At 36.8% G+C, this 17,729-nt stretch overlaps 2 protein-coding genes across 2 annotated transcripts in view; both read left to right on the plus strand.

The window, feature by feature from the left end:
- The window catches only part of LOC127411940 (serum response factor-like), an 896,621-nt gene extending 894,306 nt beyond the window's left edge, over positions 1 to 2,315 (plus strand). The window contains exon 9 of the transcript XR_007892368.1: positions 2,211 to 2,315. The gene's annotated coding sequence lies outside the window, so the exon portion shown is untranslated. The remainder of the gene's footprint in view (positions 1 to 2,210) is intronic.
- Positions 1 to 17,527, plus strand: part of LOC127411949 (gamma-aminobutyric acid receptor subunit pi-like) — a 60,638-nt gene extending 43,111 nt beyond the window's left edge. The window contains exons 3-9 of the mRNA XM_051647908.1: positions 579 to 646; positions 2,529 to 2,746; positions 2,895 to 2,977; positions 8,762 to 8,899; positions 11,098 to 11,250; positions 12,000 to 12,193; positions 15,501 to 17,527. Coding sequence (XP_051503868.1) covers positions 579 to 646; positions 2,529 to 2,746; positions 2,895 to 2,977; positions 8,762 to 8,899; positions 11,098 to 11,250; positions 12,000 to 12,193; positions 15,501 to 15,851 — 1,205 coding nt within the window. The 3' untranslated portion in view covers positions 15,852 to 17,527. The remainder of the gene's footprint in view (positions 1 to 578; positions 647 to 2,528; positions 2,747 to 2,894; positions 2,978 to 8,761; positions 8,900 to 11,097; positions 11,251 to 11,999; positions 12,194 to 15,500) is intronic.
- Positions 17,528 to 17,729: the final 202 nt, after the last annotated feature.

A 17,729-nucleotide genomic window follows, 5' to 3' on the forward strand; every position in this document is an offset into this window, starting at 1 on the left:
AGGGGGCAATATCTTATCTACAGTATAAATATCAATAAATATCAAATTATCAAATGAGTCACTAAGGCCGCTTTCACGAATTGTATTTACCTAGAGCATTTGGTTCAGTCCTGAGTCCATTTGATGTCAGAGTTTGGTGCGTTCGGTGGTGTTAAAGCGGTTTTCTGAACTCCAGTACGGTTCACAATTGGTATAAACTAAGTGAAAGTGAACGAAAATGAACCACTATTGATGATGTATAATTTGCGTCTTTGCATGATCCTGGTTGCATTTTGTTTTTTGTGGACTTTGTCACATTTTACTGCTGCTAAACACACACAAAAAGCTTGTTTCTGGAAAAAAGGCATTGCATTGAAAACAGCTGAGCTACTGTCATACTACTGGACAACGTTGTTTAGTTAGTAGCATCAGTAGTTTGCTACTCCCCAACACTGTATCCCAATTTAAACCACTGTATTTCTACTCTGATCTGAAGCAAACAAAAATGATCAGAATAATCATGTGTTGCATTTATTATGTAATTGCATTGTTGAAATTTAAATTATATTTACATTAATTTCTCCCTCTTTTTCCTATAGATGGTCCTGTTACAGTAGGCATGAGTTTGGACATCGCCAGCATCGATACGATATCAGAAATCAACATGGTGAGAAACACTATACAACCACATGCATCATAATGAAAATGTTTTATACATGTTAACGGTTTATGCAATTACAGGAATGGTCAAGAGTGTTCATTAGTGAGCATTGTTACTGTTGTTCATATTAAAGGTTTGTGATTTAGCATGTTACATGTCCTGCACAGTCTGTGCTATACAGACATAAACAGTTCCCTTAAATCATTGAACTGCCTAGCTTCCACATAGCAATGCTCTATAAACCACTCAGAACTAGGGATAGGCGATATATCGAATATTCACGATATTATCGCATTAATTTGGCTGACGATGTCAAATTAAGCAATATCGTGAATATCGCAATGATTTTAATGTGCTTTTTATTTGGCCATTAAGTTTCATAAAAAGTGCATCAGTAGACTAACTTTACTGTTCTTCTGGACAGCACAATTAATCAAAATAACACCAAAATGTCAATATGGTCATATGTGATTATAAAATTGTAATGGGCTGCGATAAAAGACATAAACATGGTCTGTGCGCTTCAGAATAAATGTGTGATGGGCTGTTCTGTTTTTAGCGGGACTTATGCATGTTTTTAATGGGACTTGTGTGTTTTTAGTGGGACTCATGCGCGTTTTTAGTGGGACTCGTGTGTCTTTTTAGTGGGACTCATGCGTGTTTTAGCGGGACTCGTATGTTTTTAGCGGGAATCATGCGTGTTTTTAGAGGGACTCATGCTTGTTTTTAGTGGGACTCATGTGTTTTAAGTGGGACTCATGTGTCTTTTTAGTGGGACTCGTGCGTGTTTTAGCGGGACTCGTGTGTTTTTAGTGGGACTTGTGTGTTTTTAGTGGGACTCATGCGTGTTTTAGCGGGACTCGTGTGTTTTTAGTGGGACTCATGCGTGTTTTAGCGGGACTCGTGTGTTTTTAGTGGGACTCGTGTGTTTTTAGTGGGACTCATGCGTGTTTTAGCGGGATTCGTGTGTTTTTAGTGGGACTCATGCGTGTTTTAGCGGGACTTGTATGTTTTTAGCGGGAATCATGCGTGTTTTTAGAGGGACTCATGCGTGTTTTTAGTGGGACTCGTGTGTTTTTAGTGGGACTCATGCGTGTTTTAGTGGGACTCGTGTGTTTTTAGTGGGACTCATGCGTGTTTTAGCGGGACTCGTGTGTTTTTAGTGGGACTCATGCGTGTTTTAGCGGGACTCGTGTGTTTTTAGTGGGACTCATGCATGTTTTAGCGGGACTTGTATGTTTTTAGCGGGAATCATGCGTGTTTTTAGAGGGACTCATGCGTGTTTTTAGTGGGACTCGTGTGTTTTTAGTGGGACTCATGCGTGTTTTAGTGGGACTCGTGTGTTTTTAGTGGGACTCATGCGTGTTTTAGCGGGACTCGTGTGTTTTTAGTGGGTGTTACAGTGAGACACTTACAATGGAAGTGAATGAGGCCAAATACTCACTGTTTCAAAAGTATAGCCACAAGATGTAAACAGTATGTGCGCATGTGGAGGCCTCTGCGGCATCCACGCACAACTCACCACGCGCCCCACCGAGAGCGAGAACCACATTATAGCGACCACGAGGAGGTTACCCCATGTGACTCTACCCTCCCTAGCAACCGGGCCAATTTGGTTGCTTAGGAGACCTGGCTGGAGTCACTCAGCACACCCTGGATTCAAACTCGTGACTCCAGGGGTGATAGTCAGTGTCAATACTCGCTGAGATACCCAGGCCCCCCACTTTTTTTATTCTTAAACATTTTACAAAAACATTTAGAGGTAAATTTAGTGTTTAAATATTTTACAGAATTTTAATTGCCATCTAATATAGAAATCTAGTTATGTTTGTCGCTTGAGTCATTATCAAGCAATCTCTGTTGTTCATGGGCTGGATGTTGTACACAGGACTACACAGCTACGATCTTCCTGCGGCAGCGCTGGACAGACGAGAGGCTGGTGTTTGAAGGCAATAAGAGTTTGAGTTTGGACGGGCGACTCGTGGAACTGCTGTGGGTTCCAGACACCTTCATCGTGGACTCTAAGAAGTCCTTCCTCCATGACATCACAGTAGAGAACCGACTGATCCGGATCTTTCCCAATGGAACAGTTCTGTATGCACTCCGGTGAGATGTGCACAGATGTTTTTTTTTTTTTTTCAATTAGCAGAAGTTTTTATCTAAAGCGAATGTGGCGTACTGAAGATATTTAATCAAGTCTGTTTACGTATGGGCTTAACTATGTTTAATCTGTCCATCTGTGTTTTTCCTGTAGAATCACGACTACTGTCGCCTGTAATATGGATCTCACCAAATACCCCATGGACAAACAGACATGCACATTGCAACTGGAGAGCTGTAAGAAAATTCCTGCATGCTCCATTTTCCATCTTAAACTTTCCGAAAGTGTTGCTCTGGCAACAAGCTAACGTGTTTTTTTTTTTGTTTTTTTTTCTGTGATCTTGTTTGTGACATTCATACCCGTATAACGGCACAGTGTTCATATTCACACTGTTTTATATTTCATGAGAACATGTTGTGGTTGCACATGAAACACTAAATCTCACTCGTTCAGCCCAGTTAGTTTCAATGCAAAAAAACAAACAAACAAAAAAGCATATATACATATAAAGTGGCAAGAAAAAGTATGTGAACCCTTTGGAATTAGCTGGTTTTCTACATTAATTGGTCATAGATTGTGAGCTCAACTTCATCAAACTCACAAGTATATACAAACATAACGTGCTTAAGCTAACAACACACAGACAATTATAATCTTTCATGTCTTTATTAAACACATCCCATTAAACATTCACAGTGCTGTGGAAAAAGTAAGTGAACCCTTGGATTTAATAACTGGTCAATCATTCTTTAGCAGTAATAACCTCAACCAAACATTTCCGTTACCAAGGAATTTTGGACCATTCTTCCTTACAGAACTGCTTCAGTTCAGATATATTCTTAGGATGTCTGGTGTGAACGGCTCTCTTGAGGTCATTCCACAGCATCTCTATTGGGTTAAGGTCTGGGCTCTGACTGGGACACTCCAAAAGGTGGATTTTCTTTTTTTGAAGCCATTCTGTAGCGGATTTACTTCGATGTTTAGGGTCATTGTCCTGCTGCATCACCCAACTTCTACTGAGCTTCAGCTGGTGCACAGACACCTGACATTATCCTGTAGGATATCTTGATAAACTTGGGAATTCAACTTTCCCTCGATTATGGCAAGCAGTCCAGGCCCCGAAACAGCAAAGCAGCCACAAATCATGATGCTCCCTCCACCGTACTTCACCATTGGGATGATGTTTTCATGTTGGTATGCGGTGCCATTTTTCATCATACGTAGTGTTGCATGTTCTTCCCAAACAATTCAACCTTAGTTTCATCAGTCCAAAAACATTTTCCCAGTAGTGTTGTGGAGTGTCAAGATGGTCTTCATGTGCGTAGCAATGTTTTTGTTGGAAAGCAGCTGCTTCCTTCATGATGTCCTGCCATGAACACCATACCTGTTTAATATAGTAGACTCATGAACAGAGATGTTAACCAGTTCCAGTGATTCCTTCAAGTCTTTATCTGTCACTTTAGTGTTATTTTTTTTACCTCATTGAGCATTCTGCGGTGTGCCCTTTGAGTCATCTTGGCTGGACGGCCACTTCTAGAGAGAGTACATATAGTACTAAATCATCTCCATTTATAGACAATTTGTCTAACTGTGGACAGATGAATATCTAAGCTCTTCCTGATAGCTTTGTCACCCTTTACAGCTTTATGCAAAGCAACAATTCTTGATCGTAGGTCTTCTGAGATCTCTTTTTTGTGAGGCATGGTCCACGTCAGCAGATGCATCTTGCGAATAGCAAACTCAAAATGTTTAAGTGCTTTTTATAAGTCAAAGTAGCTCTAACCCACACCTCCAGTCTCGTATCATTAATTGGATGCCAGGTTTGCCAACTCCTGACTCTCTCACTTTTCCACAGCACTGTGAATGTTTAATGGGATGTGTTCAATAAAGACATGAAATATTATAATTGTTTGTATGTTGTTAGCTTAAGCACATTGTGTTTGTCTATACTTATGACTTTGATGAAGATGAGATCACATTTTATGACCAATTAATAGATTCACAAACTTTTTCTTGCCACTGTATGAGTGTGTGTCAGGGAGAGAAGTGAAGACAGATATCTATCACTGCAACATAATCAAAGACATGATGTGTGTGTGACAGCCGCTAGATTTGGGTCAATTTTGTTGCCTGTGGAAACTGGATTTGCTGTTTCTATATCTTGCTGACTTTATCTTTCCCTCTTGCTTTATTTGTCTTCTTCTCTGTCTTTCTATCTTATATTCTCTTTCTTTTGCTGCTGCCTTGGAGTTTTGGATGTGAATCTTTTCCACATCTTCAGCTCTTGCTTATATAAGACCAAAAAGCCCAAATGAGTGGGAGGGATATAGGAGGTTCTGAAATCTCTCTCTCTTTCACTGTCTCTCTCTCTCTCTCTCTCTCTCTCTCTCTCTCTCTCTCTCTCTCTCTCTCTCTGTCTCTCTTTCACTGTCTCTCTCTCTCTCTCTATTCTCCCCACAATCCAGAGTCTCTCAAATAGCATGATGGAAATCTGCTAGCAGCAGCCCATGGGTGAATCTCACTTAAAATGTCCCCAAAATCAAAAGAAAAATAAATAAAATAAAAACATAAGGGGACGTTTACAAAGGACACATGCTTTCTTGTATTCAAGAACATCTAGACGCAGCACAGCGGAATGGAACCGAATGCAAGGGTTTGGAGGTTTTTTCTTAAGCTTCTACGACCCTGCGTACACATGCGTGGACGTTGTATTTTGGTTTCGCTATACGCAACACATAACTTAATTTCATTTAAACTGACTGATCTCAGTTCAGGACACTCTGGGATGTCAATAAAGGGTTCAACTTTCGATGTACAGAGTCATGTGTCTAAACAGCATGTCACCGATCACAGCAGAATTTGTCTTTGGGAAAAATGCCAACTAAACTAGATCTGGTAAGAAGCCTAATTAAGTTTTTACATTGAAACCTGTTTGAGTCAAACGATTAGAGTCTCTAATTTCAGCCGAGAGGCCATTTTTTTAATTTGAGTGATTTATCATGAAACGCCATGCTGCTAAACACTGTGCACACTGTAGTGGACAATAGCACAAGGTTTTCATTAGATATCCTATATTTATTGTGCATTTTCACATTGAGAGGCTTTATATGGAGTTTGGATGAAAATAAGGTGCATTTCAAACTGTTCTGAGACCAGTGCAGACAGACAGCACACTGGAGGTTAAGTAATGCACTAAATAGGGAGCAAGGGAGCATCCTATATCTCTCTATGCAGTTAAGTGCATTCACTCCTAAAATCTGATCAAAAGTTCAGTTTCAGGCTGCAGATGATGTTTGGATCACTCAACATGTTTGACAGACATGTGACAATGATAATCAGTACATAGATTCAGAATTTATAATGTATCATTTTATTTTAACATGGTTGACAGTGATTGGATGATGCTGGACATTACTTTGAATCAGAATTAATTATGCTAATTTCTGATGTAATGTCTGTAACGTCTCAAAAATGTAAATCTGAGATGTTTTTCCTAACCAGCTCCAATTGTGACGAGCAACAGGGCATTTTGTGGGTCGTTTGGTGTCTGTTTCCACACTGGGTATCCCCGTCCAAAGTGAAATCTCATTGGTCCAAAATCACACTCCACATAACTGGATATTAAACTGTACTGTATATATACATTCTGATTGGCTGTTATTGTGTGACTTCATCCAGCAATTTTGCACTCTTTGTACGGACAAATTGCTTGTTGTTGAAAACTGGTCTTACTGAGCCTCGACATATGCTTAGTAGTAATGAAAATAATGTCACAAGGCAAACATCTTAATAGTTGTTGTAAACTATTGTATTTATACGTTTATTCATTTGTTTATGGGTGGGCGATACAGTATATTGGTAGAAATGTTTAAACCGATAGAAACAGTCGAGAATCTTTTCTATCGCAGTTTTGAAAAATGCCGCTGCAAGGTAGAAAATGTGCAGTCCAATCAGAGGTTGCAGTCCATTATTATCAGTCATTAGATAATTTTTGCATTGTTTTTGCATGAATGCACACTCTCGCATGACATACACATGCACACTGATGCACTAGTTCTTTTGCATGACTATTTTGAGTTATCTGTCAATGTTTTACATTTTTATAAATAACTAAATAATTCTGGTTAAACATTCACTAGATGAACACCACGTCTCGCTGTTTTTTCAGCATCTCACACAATTAGTTACAGTATTTATTGATAAAGATGTTTCATTGCAATAGACAGGTCTTCCATTAGTTTAGACATTGTTTTAATTTTAAAAACGTAACTTGTGGTAACACTTTAGATTAATGTTATATTTGTTACTAAGTAACAATGAACTATTATTTTTACAGTATTTATTAATATTGGTTGATTTTCATTTATCAAAATTCTATAATTCATTGTTTGTTTATGTTAGTTCATAATGCATTAACGAATCTTAATACACACCACTTGTAATATTAAAAATGTATATGTAGAAATGAACATTAACCAAGATTAATAAATGCTGTAAAAGCATTGTTTACTGTTAGTTCATGCTTACTAATGTTGTTTACAAATACAGCCGTATTGTAAAGAGTTACCGAACAACCGAAATAAATGCATAATTTTTTATCAGAAGTTTTGGAATTACTTTCCTTAAAAATGTGTGTATTGTGATATATATTATCAACCACAAATGTCAAGAATATCATAATATACATTTTTACTTATATCGACTATATGCAATATATTATTTCTCCATAGACTCCAATATTTAACTTCAAACCATATAATGAATCCACAATCTGTATATTCCACCTATACTTACGCAACTTTACCTTCTCCAAGGATTTTTTTTTATTTGTATTTATTTATTTTGGGGGGGGGGGGGGGATTTACAGTATTCAGCTGAAAGTCGGCACAGATGGAGGTCAAAAGCATTTGAAGCCAAATTGAACTGAAATATTTATTTGCCTATGACAGAAACAGAGAGAGAGCAGTGAAATGAAAGATTCACTGTCTCAATTGAGAAACAGCGGAGAAATGCGTTCAAAGGAGGCTTTGTTTCAAATGAGAATCTTTAAAGTCTCTTTGAATTGTCGCATATTAACTAGATATCATATTCAGCATGCTGTAGTGTGTGTGTTGCATGCCAGGCAAGATGCTTTGCATTAAAAGAACTATCAGGGCATTACAGGATTATTAATCAGGCACCTAATCGAGACATCCACTCAGTGATGTTGTTTCCAGCTAGGACATTTTCTGCAGTGCATGCAATGCATTAAATTGTCTTGCAGTGACTTTTTCAAACAGAGGGCTACTGTACAGATAGTATATAATCAGGTTGTCCTATAGACAGCAGTGATTCATAGTTTTGTGCACGGATGTGAGCGTGGCTTATAAACACTCCAGCTCCGTTCATAATGAGCCATTTTTCCAACATGTGCGTTTCCTGTCCTCGAGGAATATGTGTGAACACATGAGAAAACAAACATTAATGAACATCACGTGGAACAGACGCAAGAAAAACAGATCTTACAGTATCTGATGGCTTGAAGGACTTACTGTGACACAGCTCCACCAAGAGGACTCACACTGATATTACACAGTCATGTTTATGATTCATTAAAAAGAGCTTTCAGACATTTATCTTTGTCTTTTTACGGTTTCTGTCTGTCTTCACCCAAAAAGGAACATCAGGATAATCATTATCATTATTTAATGTCATCAAAAGTGCCCCAAAATGAAAATCCTTTCATTATTTACTGCCCTTGTTTACTTAAATGTATCATAAAAGTACTTGTGCATAAGTCTATGTGTGAGGAACAGACCCACATTTGAATCTATAAAAGCTTAAATGTCACTCTGTACAGCTTTGGAAGACTTGGAATATAGTGCTTGAGTTGTATCGCCTGCTTTTATGATACTTTAGTATGGTGTTTTTGGTCCTTTTTGGAGCTTGACAGGTGAGAACTGTAGTTGTTTTTACTCTATTGGAATCATGTATGTGATGTCCACTCCTCATCTGTTGTGTGTGTGTTTGTTTGCTCATAGGGGGCTATAACATCAATGACGTGATGTTTTACTGGGCACGTGGGAATGAGTCTGTGAGTGGGTTGGACACTCTTCGACTGGCCCAGTACACCGTAGAAGACCACTACACATCTGTTTCTGAAGCCGTCTATGAGACAGGTACACAAAGAGGGAATAAACTACACCACTGAGGACTTCTCTGTAAACTAATTTATGTATTGTCTCTAAGCAGAGGTTTTTACACCGACTTTATTTTACTGGAAAAATAAAAAATAAAACAATTATAAGGATTTTTTTCCTGGATTGGTATCAGCTTAGATGCTAATTTTTTTTTTAATGGATTGGGTATCGATCCGGCAAGTGTTCTGCCAAAAAAAATTATAAATAAATAAATAAATAAATAATAATTCTAAATACAAGATATAAACATTTAGAAACTGCCAGTTGCAATGAAAATGAAAGATATTCCCTCACACCCTAATGTAGCCTATTATAAATTCAGTAGAGCTATAGTTGTTGTATGATAATATTTATTCTGAATATATTTGTCTAATATACTATTGTTAATACAGTTAGTGTTACCATAGTAAATTCATGGTCATTTTTAAAGGGCACTGATGTGTGAAAAGACTGCTAATTTATATCTGTGCATGTCAGTGTTTTCTCTTGTTCATTTGTCAATGCTTGCTTTCAGTACACAAGCAAAAATTTCATCTTAAATATGCACATTTATAGTTAGAAAGATGCCAGCGGACAAATATTTACACTGCGCGAAACAGTTGAGAGGGCAAGACCGCTCCACGAGGAAATGCACCTGCTCTGCGCTCGCGCAACTCTGTCCATTAATCCAGGTAGCACATAACGCTGTTTCGTTCCACTTTTGATGCATTTGCCAGTTTATATTCCTTTACATTAAATGGCAGCTAATAAGCGGAGAGCGAGAAAGAGAGAGAGAGAGAGAGAGTTGGCCAACACCGAAGGCGCACCAGTGCAACCTATAATAAAAATAAGTCACTCCGATGGGAAAAACGGTCGCAAAATGCGACCATTTGGTTACAGTCTGGAGCCCTGCCTGAGGGTTTTATAGTTTAAAAATTGCGACTGAAATATATTGCTTTTGTTTTGTAAAAATATTATTAATAATTACGATTTTTATTTTTTAAGTCAACTTAAATAGTATTTTAATGTTTTGTAGTAATAATAATAATTATTTATTTAATTTATATATAATTTATATATAATATTTATATAATTATTTATAATAATAATTATTATTATAATATTACAAATGACAATATTTTAATTGAATTTAATATTATAAACAATTATTATTATTATTATTACAAATTACAATATTTAAGTTGACTAATATTATTAAAACAATTTATTATTATTATTATTATTATTATATTGCAAATAATGATTTTTAAGTTGAATGTAATATTATAAACAATTATTTTTATTATTATTGTTATTATAATAATAATAATTATTATTATTATTAAAAATTACAATATTCAAGTCGACTTTAATATTATAAAAATTATTATTTGTATTATTAAATTATAAATAACAATATTTAAGGTGACTTTAATATAATAAATAATTACTATTATTATAATTTGTATTATATTACAAATGACAGTTATATTTATGTTGACTTGATATTATAAACAATTATTATTATTATTATTGTATTCAGATAATATTTAAGTTCACTTTAATATTATAAACAGTTGTTATTATTATTATAATTATTATTAAATTACAAATGGCAATATTTAGGTGGATTTTAATATTTAAGTGGATTGATATCCCATCAGAACTAAAGTGGAGTAAAAAAAGAGATGCAGATGCACTCTGTGAATTCAGTCCAGAGTATAGATTAAAAAAAAAAAAAAAAAAAAAAAGAGAGTTTTTGCTTCTTCTCCCGTGTGGATTTTCACTGGAATTACTATTAATTTTGCTGCTGCATTGGCTAGAAGACTAGTTATCTAAGTTTTTATTAAAGGTGCTGTAAGCGATCTTAGCCATTCTAACTTCCACGACACTGAGCCGTTGAATTAGCCATGCCCCCTCTTTCCAAAACCCTGCACATTAAAGATACTATTGAGAATGACACAGAGCAGAAGAGCAACTTTAGTGCATTTCCACGGTTGTCAAACTCAACAGTAGCAAAACAGTGCCCTCAACTGACAACTATTATGAATCTGAATCTGAATCTGGCATTAAGCAGATGATCCGCTTCAACTACAATATAATGAGAAAGCGCAAAATGATTGACATGCAGAAATCATCAGAGACTATTTTTTTTCCATCACCTAGATGATGTGTTGACCCTCTGTTTTTCTGGCCAGGAAATTATCCCAAGCTGATCTTCCATTTCGAGTTAAAAAGGAGCATCCTGTACTTCATTCTGGAAACGTACGTGCCCTCCAGTCTGCTGGTTGTTCTGTCCTGGGTCTCTTTCTGGATCAGCCAGTCATCGGTACCTGCACGCATTTGCATAGGTACGGACGTTTGATTATCTTCTGTGTGATTATATGAGTGATTGTAGAAGAGATTATAGTTATACTCCTTGAATATTACAAGCATCCTTAAGACCATTTTACCGGAAAGTTACGTTTAAGATAAAACATTAGAAGACATTCAAAATTTATAAACTAGTCCCAGGAAAAATAAACTATGCTATAAGGACTCATTAATGTTTAATGTAGCCTAATTTTGGCCAGTTTTTATCTGCATTCAGCAGTGCTCATGTTAAGCATTGCTATTTTATACATTGCTTATAATGAGAATATAATGGTAAGCACTATATATATTGTATATATATATATATATAGATATAGATATATAGATAGATAGATAGATATAGATATAGATAGATATAGATATATATATATATATATCAGTAAGAATATTTGGACTCAAGTTCAGTTGAAAGAAAGTTTGCCAAAGAAACCGAACGTGTTTTTGTGTCTGCCAGCGCTGTTTTTTTTATTTTATTTATTTCATTTATTTTTTTGTCAGCATGCACTATATAGACATCTTTAACCATTATGCCATGCCTCATGCAAGAGTGCCATGTTTTTAAGATGCCATGCAAAGTTAAAAACATGTTGTGAGACATCTGCCTTTTGTTCTATTTGATTCAAAGTGCAAGAACACATACGGTCCTAAGAACGGTCTTGTATGACTCCAGATATCAGTATCTAACAGCAGAGCTGTGTGTGTGTTTGTTATTTGTTGATTGTTTAAGGAGTGACGACTGTCCTGACTATGACCACACTGATGATGGGTGCCAGGACGTCTTTGCCCAATGCCAACTGCTTCATTAAAGCCATAGATGTGTATCTTGGCATCTGCTTTAGTTTTATTTTTGGAGCACTGATCGAGTATGCAGTGGCTCACTTCTGCACACTACACCATCCTGACTGCAACCACGCACTGATGGTAAGAGAGCGAAGGACCTCATCGCCATCATAACTTTTGTCATCATTAGTTTGAGGTGTTTGCAGCGTCAAACATCAGTATTACTATCGGAGTTACTATAGTGATTTGATCTAACCTCTAACAGTAACTATTAAAGATTCAGTGTGTAAGTGGTCCTGCAGCATTTGTGCTCCAGACATCAAGATCTTCATCGTCATCATCATCTCCATGATCTTCATCAAAACCATCATCTTTATCATGACCATTATATTCATCATCAACATCATCATCTCCATGATCTTCATCAAAACCATCATCTTTATCATGACCATTATATTCATCATCAACATCATCATCTCCATGTTTTTATCATCACCATCATCTTCATTATCATCAATCATCACCGTCATCACCATCTTCTTCACAATCATCATCATAACCATTTTCATCATCACCATCATCATCATCTTAAATAATCACCGTCATCTTTACCACCGCCATCATCATCATCACCATCATCTTCATCATCATCATCTCCATGATCTTCATCGTCCTATCATCTTTATTATCACCATTATCATAACCATCATCACCATCATTTTCATTATCACCATCATCATCTCAGTCATCTTTATCATCATCATCTTCAATCATCCCCATAATCTCCATCATCATCATCATTGTTATCGTAACCAATATCTTCATTATCACCATCATCATCATCATCATCATCTTTTTCACCCACATCTTCACCATCATCACCATCATTGATATCGGAAACCAGTATCTTCATCATTATCATCATCATCATCATCATCATCTTTATCATCACCATCATCTTCATCATTATCATTATCATCTTCATCAACTTCATCTCCATCATCACCATCATCGTTATCGTAACCATTATCTTCAATATTACCATCAGCATCATCTTTGTCATCATCATCACCATAATCTATTTCACCATCATCTTCATCATCACCATCATCAACATCGTCACTATCATAACCATTATCTTCATTATCACCATCATCATCATCATCTCCATGATCTTATCATCGCCATCATCGTCATCATTACCATGATCTTCTTTATCATCAATCATCATCATCTTCACCATCATCACCACCACCATCTTCATCACCATCATCTTCATCATCACTATCATATTCGTCATCATCATCTCCATGATCTTCATCATCCCATCATCTTTATTAACACCATTATCATAACCATTGTCACCATCATTTTCATAATCACCATCATCATCTCAGTTGTCTTCATCATCTTCATCAACTTAATCTCCATCATCACCATCATTGTTATCGGAACCATTATCTTCATTATTACCATCAGCATCATCTTTGCCATTGTAATCACCATAATCTTTTTCACCATCATCTTCATCATCACATCATCAACATCGTCACTATCGTAAACATTATCTTCATTATCACCATCATCATCATCATCTGCATGATCTTATCATCGCCATCATCTTCATCATTACCATCATCTTCTTTATCATCAATCATCACCACCACCATCTTCATCACCATCATCTTCATCATCTCCATGATCTTATCATCGCCATCATCGTCATCATTACCATGATCTTCTTTATCATCAATCATCATCATCTTCACCATCATCACCACCACCATCTTCATCACCATCATCTTCATCATCACTATCATATTCGTCATCATCATCTCCATGATCTTCATCATCCCATCATCTTTATTAACACCATTATCATAACCATTGTCACCATCATTTTCATAATCACCATCATCATCTCAGTTGTCTTCATCATCTTCATCAACTTAATCTCCATCATCACCATCATTGTTATCGGAACCATTATCTTCATTATTACCATCAGCATCATCTTTGCCATTGTAATCACCATAATCTTTTTCACCATCATCTTCATCATCACATCATCAACATCGTCACTATCGTAAACATTATCTTCATTATCACCATCATCATCATCATCTGCATGATCTTATCATCGCCATCATCTTCATCATTACCATCATCTTCTTTATCATCAATCATCACCACCACCATCTTCATCACCATCATCTTCATCATCTCCATGATCTTAATCATAACCATCATCTTTATCATGACCATTATATTCATCATCAACATCATCATCATCTCCATTATATTTTCATCTCTTCACAATCATCATCATAACCATTTTCATCATTTTCATGATCATCATCATCATCATTATCATCTCCATCATCATCATCTTCAATAATCACCATCATCACTGTCATCTTCACCATGAAGATCATGGAGATGATGATGACGGAGATGATGGTGATGATGTGATGATGAAGATGGTGATGACGGTGATGATTGATGATAATGAAGATGATGGTCATCCCCATCATCTTCACCATAATCATCATCTTCAATCATCCCCATCATCTTCATCAACTTCATCTCCATCACCTCCATCATCATCTTCATCATCAACATCACCATCACCATCATCTTTTTCACCATTATCATCATCATCGTTATCATAACCATTATCTTCATTATCACCATCATCTTCATCATAATAATTTTCTTCATCATCATCATCTTCATCATCATCTTCATTAACTTCATTTCCATCATCACCATCATCATTATCATAACCATTATCTTCATTATCATCATCATCATCATCATCTTTGCCATCACCATCATCACATCATTATCATCATCATAACTGTAACCATAATCTTAATTATCATTATCACCATCATCATCATAATCATCTTTGTCGTCTCCATCATCACATCATCACCATCATTGTTATTGTAACCATTATCTTCATTATCATCATCATATACATCAACTATGTCATCATCACCATCATCTTTTTCACCATTATCTTAATCACCACCACCAAAGATGATTTTAATGATGATGGTGGTGATAATGAAGATGATGATGATGGTGATGATACAGATGATGATGATGGTGAAGGAAATGATTATGATGAAGTTGATGGTTATGAAGATGGTTATGAAGACCACCACCATAATGATGGTGGTCTTCATAACCATCAACTTCAGCATAATCATTTCCTTCACCATCATCATCATCTGTATCATCACCATCATCATCATCTTCATTATCACCACCATCATCATTAAAATCATAATAGTCAGCGTCATCGCATTCATTGATTGTTGACATAATCTAAAGAAATCTACTTTAATTGTAGTATGTATACTTCACTTCATTTAATCAAATACATTTAATTAATCATCATTAATAATCGCCTCTCTTTCGTTGTGTTTCTGTGTGTCAGTACGGTCAGCACATGCACAACTGTGAGGAGGAAATGAACGGCATCGTCACCACCATCGCCAGCAATTCGTCAAGGGTAAAACGACGTAAAGACCCTCCAGCCCGAGCGACCTCGCCAACCGCTGCTGGAGAGCCTGGTCTCGTGCCCTCCAGCCCGGCCACCAGTGAAGACAAAGAGGAGACCTTTAACCGCTGTGCCAAAAATATTTCCATTTTCCGGAAGATTCTGAGATCTGCCAACTGCTGTCATGTGAAAAACCCACATTACATAGACAACTACTCGCGGTTAACCTTCCCACTCTCATTCATCTTTGTTAACCTGCTCTACTGGACCTACTACCTGTACTTTTAACCAGATAATAATGCTAAACTCCACTTAATGTTCAATGATTTATGTTTGTTAGTATGACTGTGTGTGTGTGGGTGTGTGTATGTGTGTGTCAGTGGAGGTTGGAAAATTAGTATTGTCAGTGAGTATCTTTTATGTGTATATGTGTATGTTTATGTGAATATCTCGACCCGTCCGGACTGAAGTGTAACGGAAACATGTAGTATTATATTACTGAAAAAGGGCCTAACATATCGACGTCTTCAGCAGACCGATTGCTCTCCTTCAGTACATCGCTGTCTGCATCCTTTCACTTGTGTACGTCTTTTACCGCTCCAGAACTCTCTGACTGTAATATGTCTTCCTCATGGCATACGGAAGCCATCGCTCCATGTTTTTTGCTTCCATATATTCTGTGGCCTCTTTTTGGTCAAGTTATGGCGATCGTCGGATCGCAGGGGCCGTGTGAACTCTTTGTGATTTGGCTTCAAATGATTCATTCTTCTGAGCTTTTGCACAAGATGTGTTTGTGGATTCTGAGTTGTAACAGACTGTTTGGACGGACTAAACCGAGTCTTAACCCTTTCACATGTACGATCAAACCGGTGTGATTACACTAGTTTGGGCTCAGACGTGTACGATCAAACCGGTGAGATCTGCATTTGTGCTGCTGTTTACAAGCAAAAGAGGGACTGAAGGGGTTGTCATAATGAACCAGCTGCTCAAATAGTCCTTTCAACATCACAATATATTTATTTTTATATGTTACAAACATTCAAACAATCACTAAAAAAGTATAAAAGTATAAAGCCATTACCATCGGAGCGTACTGTTTTGATGCAGTGCTGTGGCCATGTTTTCTGACATCAAACAACGAATATACAAACTAGTTAGTCCACTCAAGCTTTCTCCCATTCCGTCCATCACATCCACTTGCGGGGCTGGGAAAGTGGAAGTGCTGGATTTTTGCTTCTATGATGAGATGAATTCCGAATCCCATCTTGCATTGCAACGAAAATTGGCAGCGCGCATAGCCGGCAATCGCATCTTATCTATCATAATCAATCGTGATAAACATCTTTGGTGCACCTGCTGTGATAAAATCTGTCCTCCAGCGCATCTGCTGTGAAGTGTAAGATTTGTTTTAATTACAGCGTGCATTACAGAACTCACACTGTGGGGGTCCGTCAGTGCAGGAGAAACTCACAAGCGAAAAGGTTAATGACCAAAGGCCATGGACTACAGTAATCTATTTGGCATACATAAAATATTCTGTGTTTGGGACCTACTGAACATTAAAGCGCTTGTCATATGGATTAGGCTACAACAGCTCATACTGTACTCTACTAAACAATTTGAGTTTCTACAGAAGCCCTGAACTGCAAGGTTAGGTTTTAAGTAACTGCCTGAGCCTATGTCCTAAAAAACAAACAAAAAAATTCTTTTTTTTCGTCTGGATATTATTTTTTTTCTCGCTGATTTGTTTTTTCTTTTGTTTTGGGGTTTTTATTTTGGGGGGAGGGGGGATTTTCTCCCCTTTTTCTACCCAATTTGGTATGCCCTATTCCCAATGCGCTCAAAGTTCTCGTGGAGGCTTCACGCTATCCACCGCGGCATCCATGCACAACACACCACGTGCCCCACCGAGAGCGAGAACCACATTATAGCGACCACGAGGAGGTTACCCCATTTGACTCTACCCTCCCTAGCAACCGGGCCAGTTTGAGTGGTAGTCAGTGTCTTTATTCGCTGAGCTACACAGGCCCCCTGATTTGCATTTTCTTAATATATATATATATATATATATATATATATATATATATATATATATATATATATATATATAATATAAATATACAAAATTCTGAAAAAACAAAAACAAAATTTCAACAAATGTGGTTC

Source organism: Myxocyprinus asiaticus, chromosome 21 (genome assembly GCF_019703515.2).
Source record: "Myxocyprinus asiaticus isolate MX2 ecotype Aquarium Trade chromosome 21, UBuf_Myxa_2, whole genome shotgun sequence".
NCBI lineage: Eukaryota > Metazoa > Chordata > Actinopteri > Cypriniformes > Catostomidae > Myxocyprinus > Myxocyprinus asiaticus.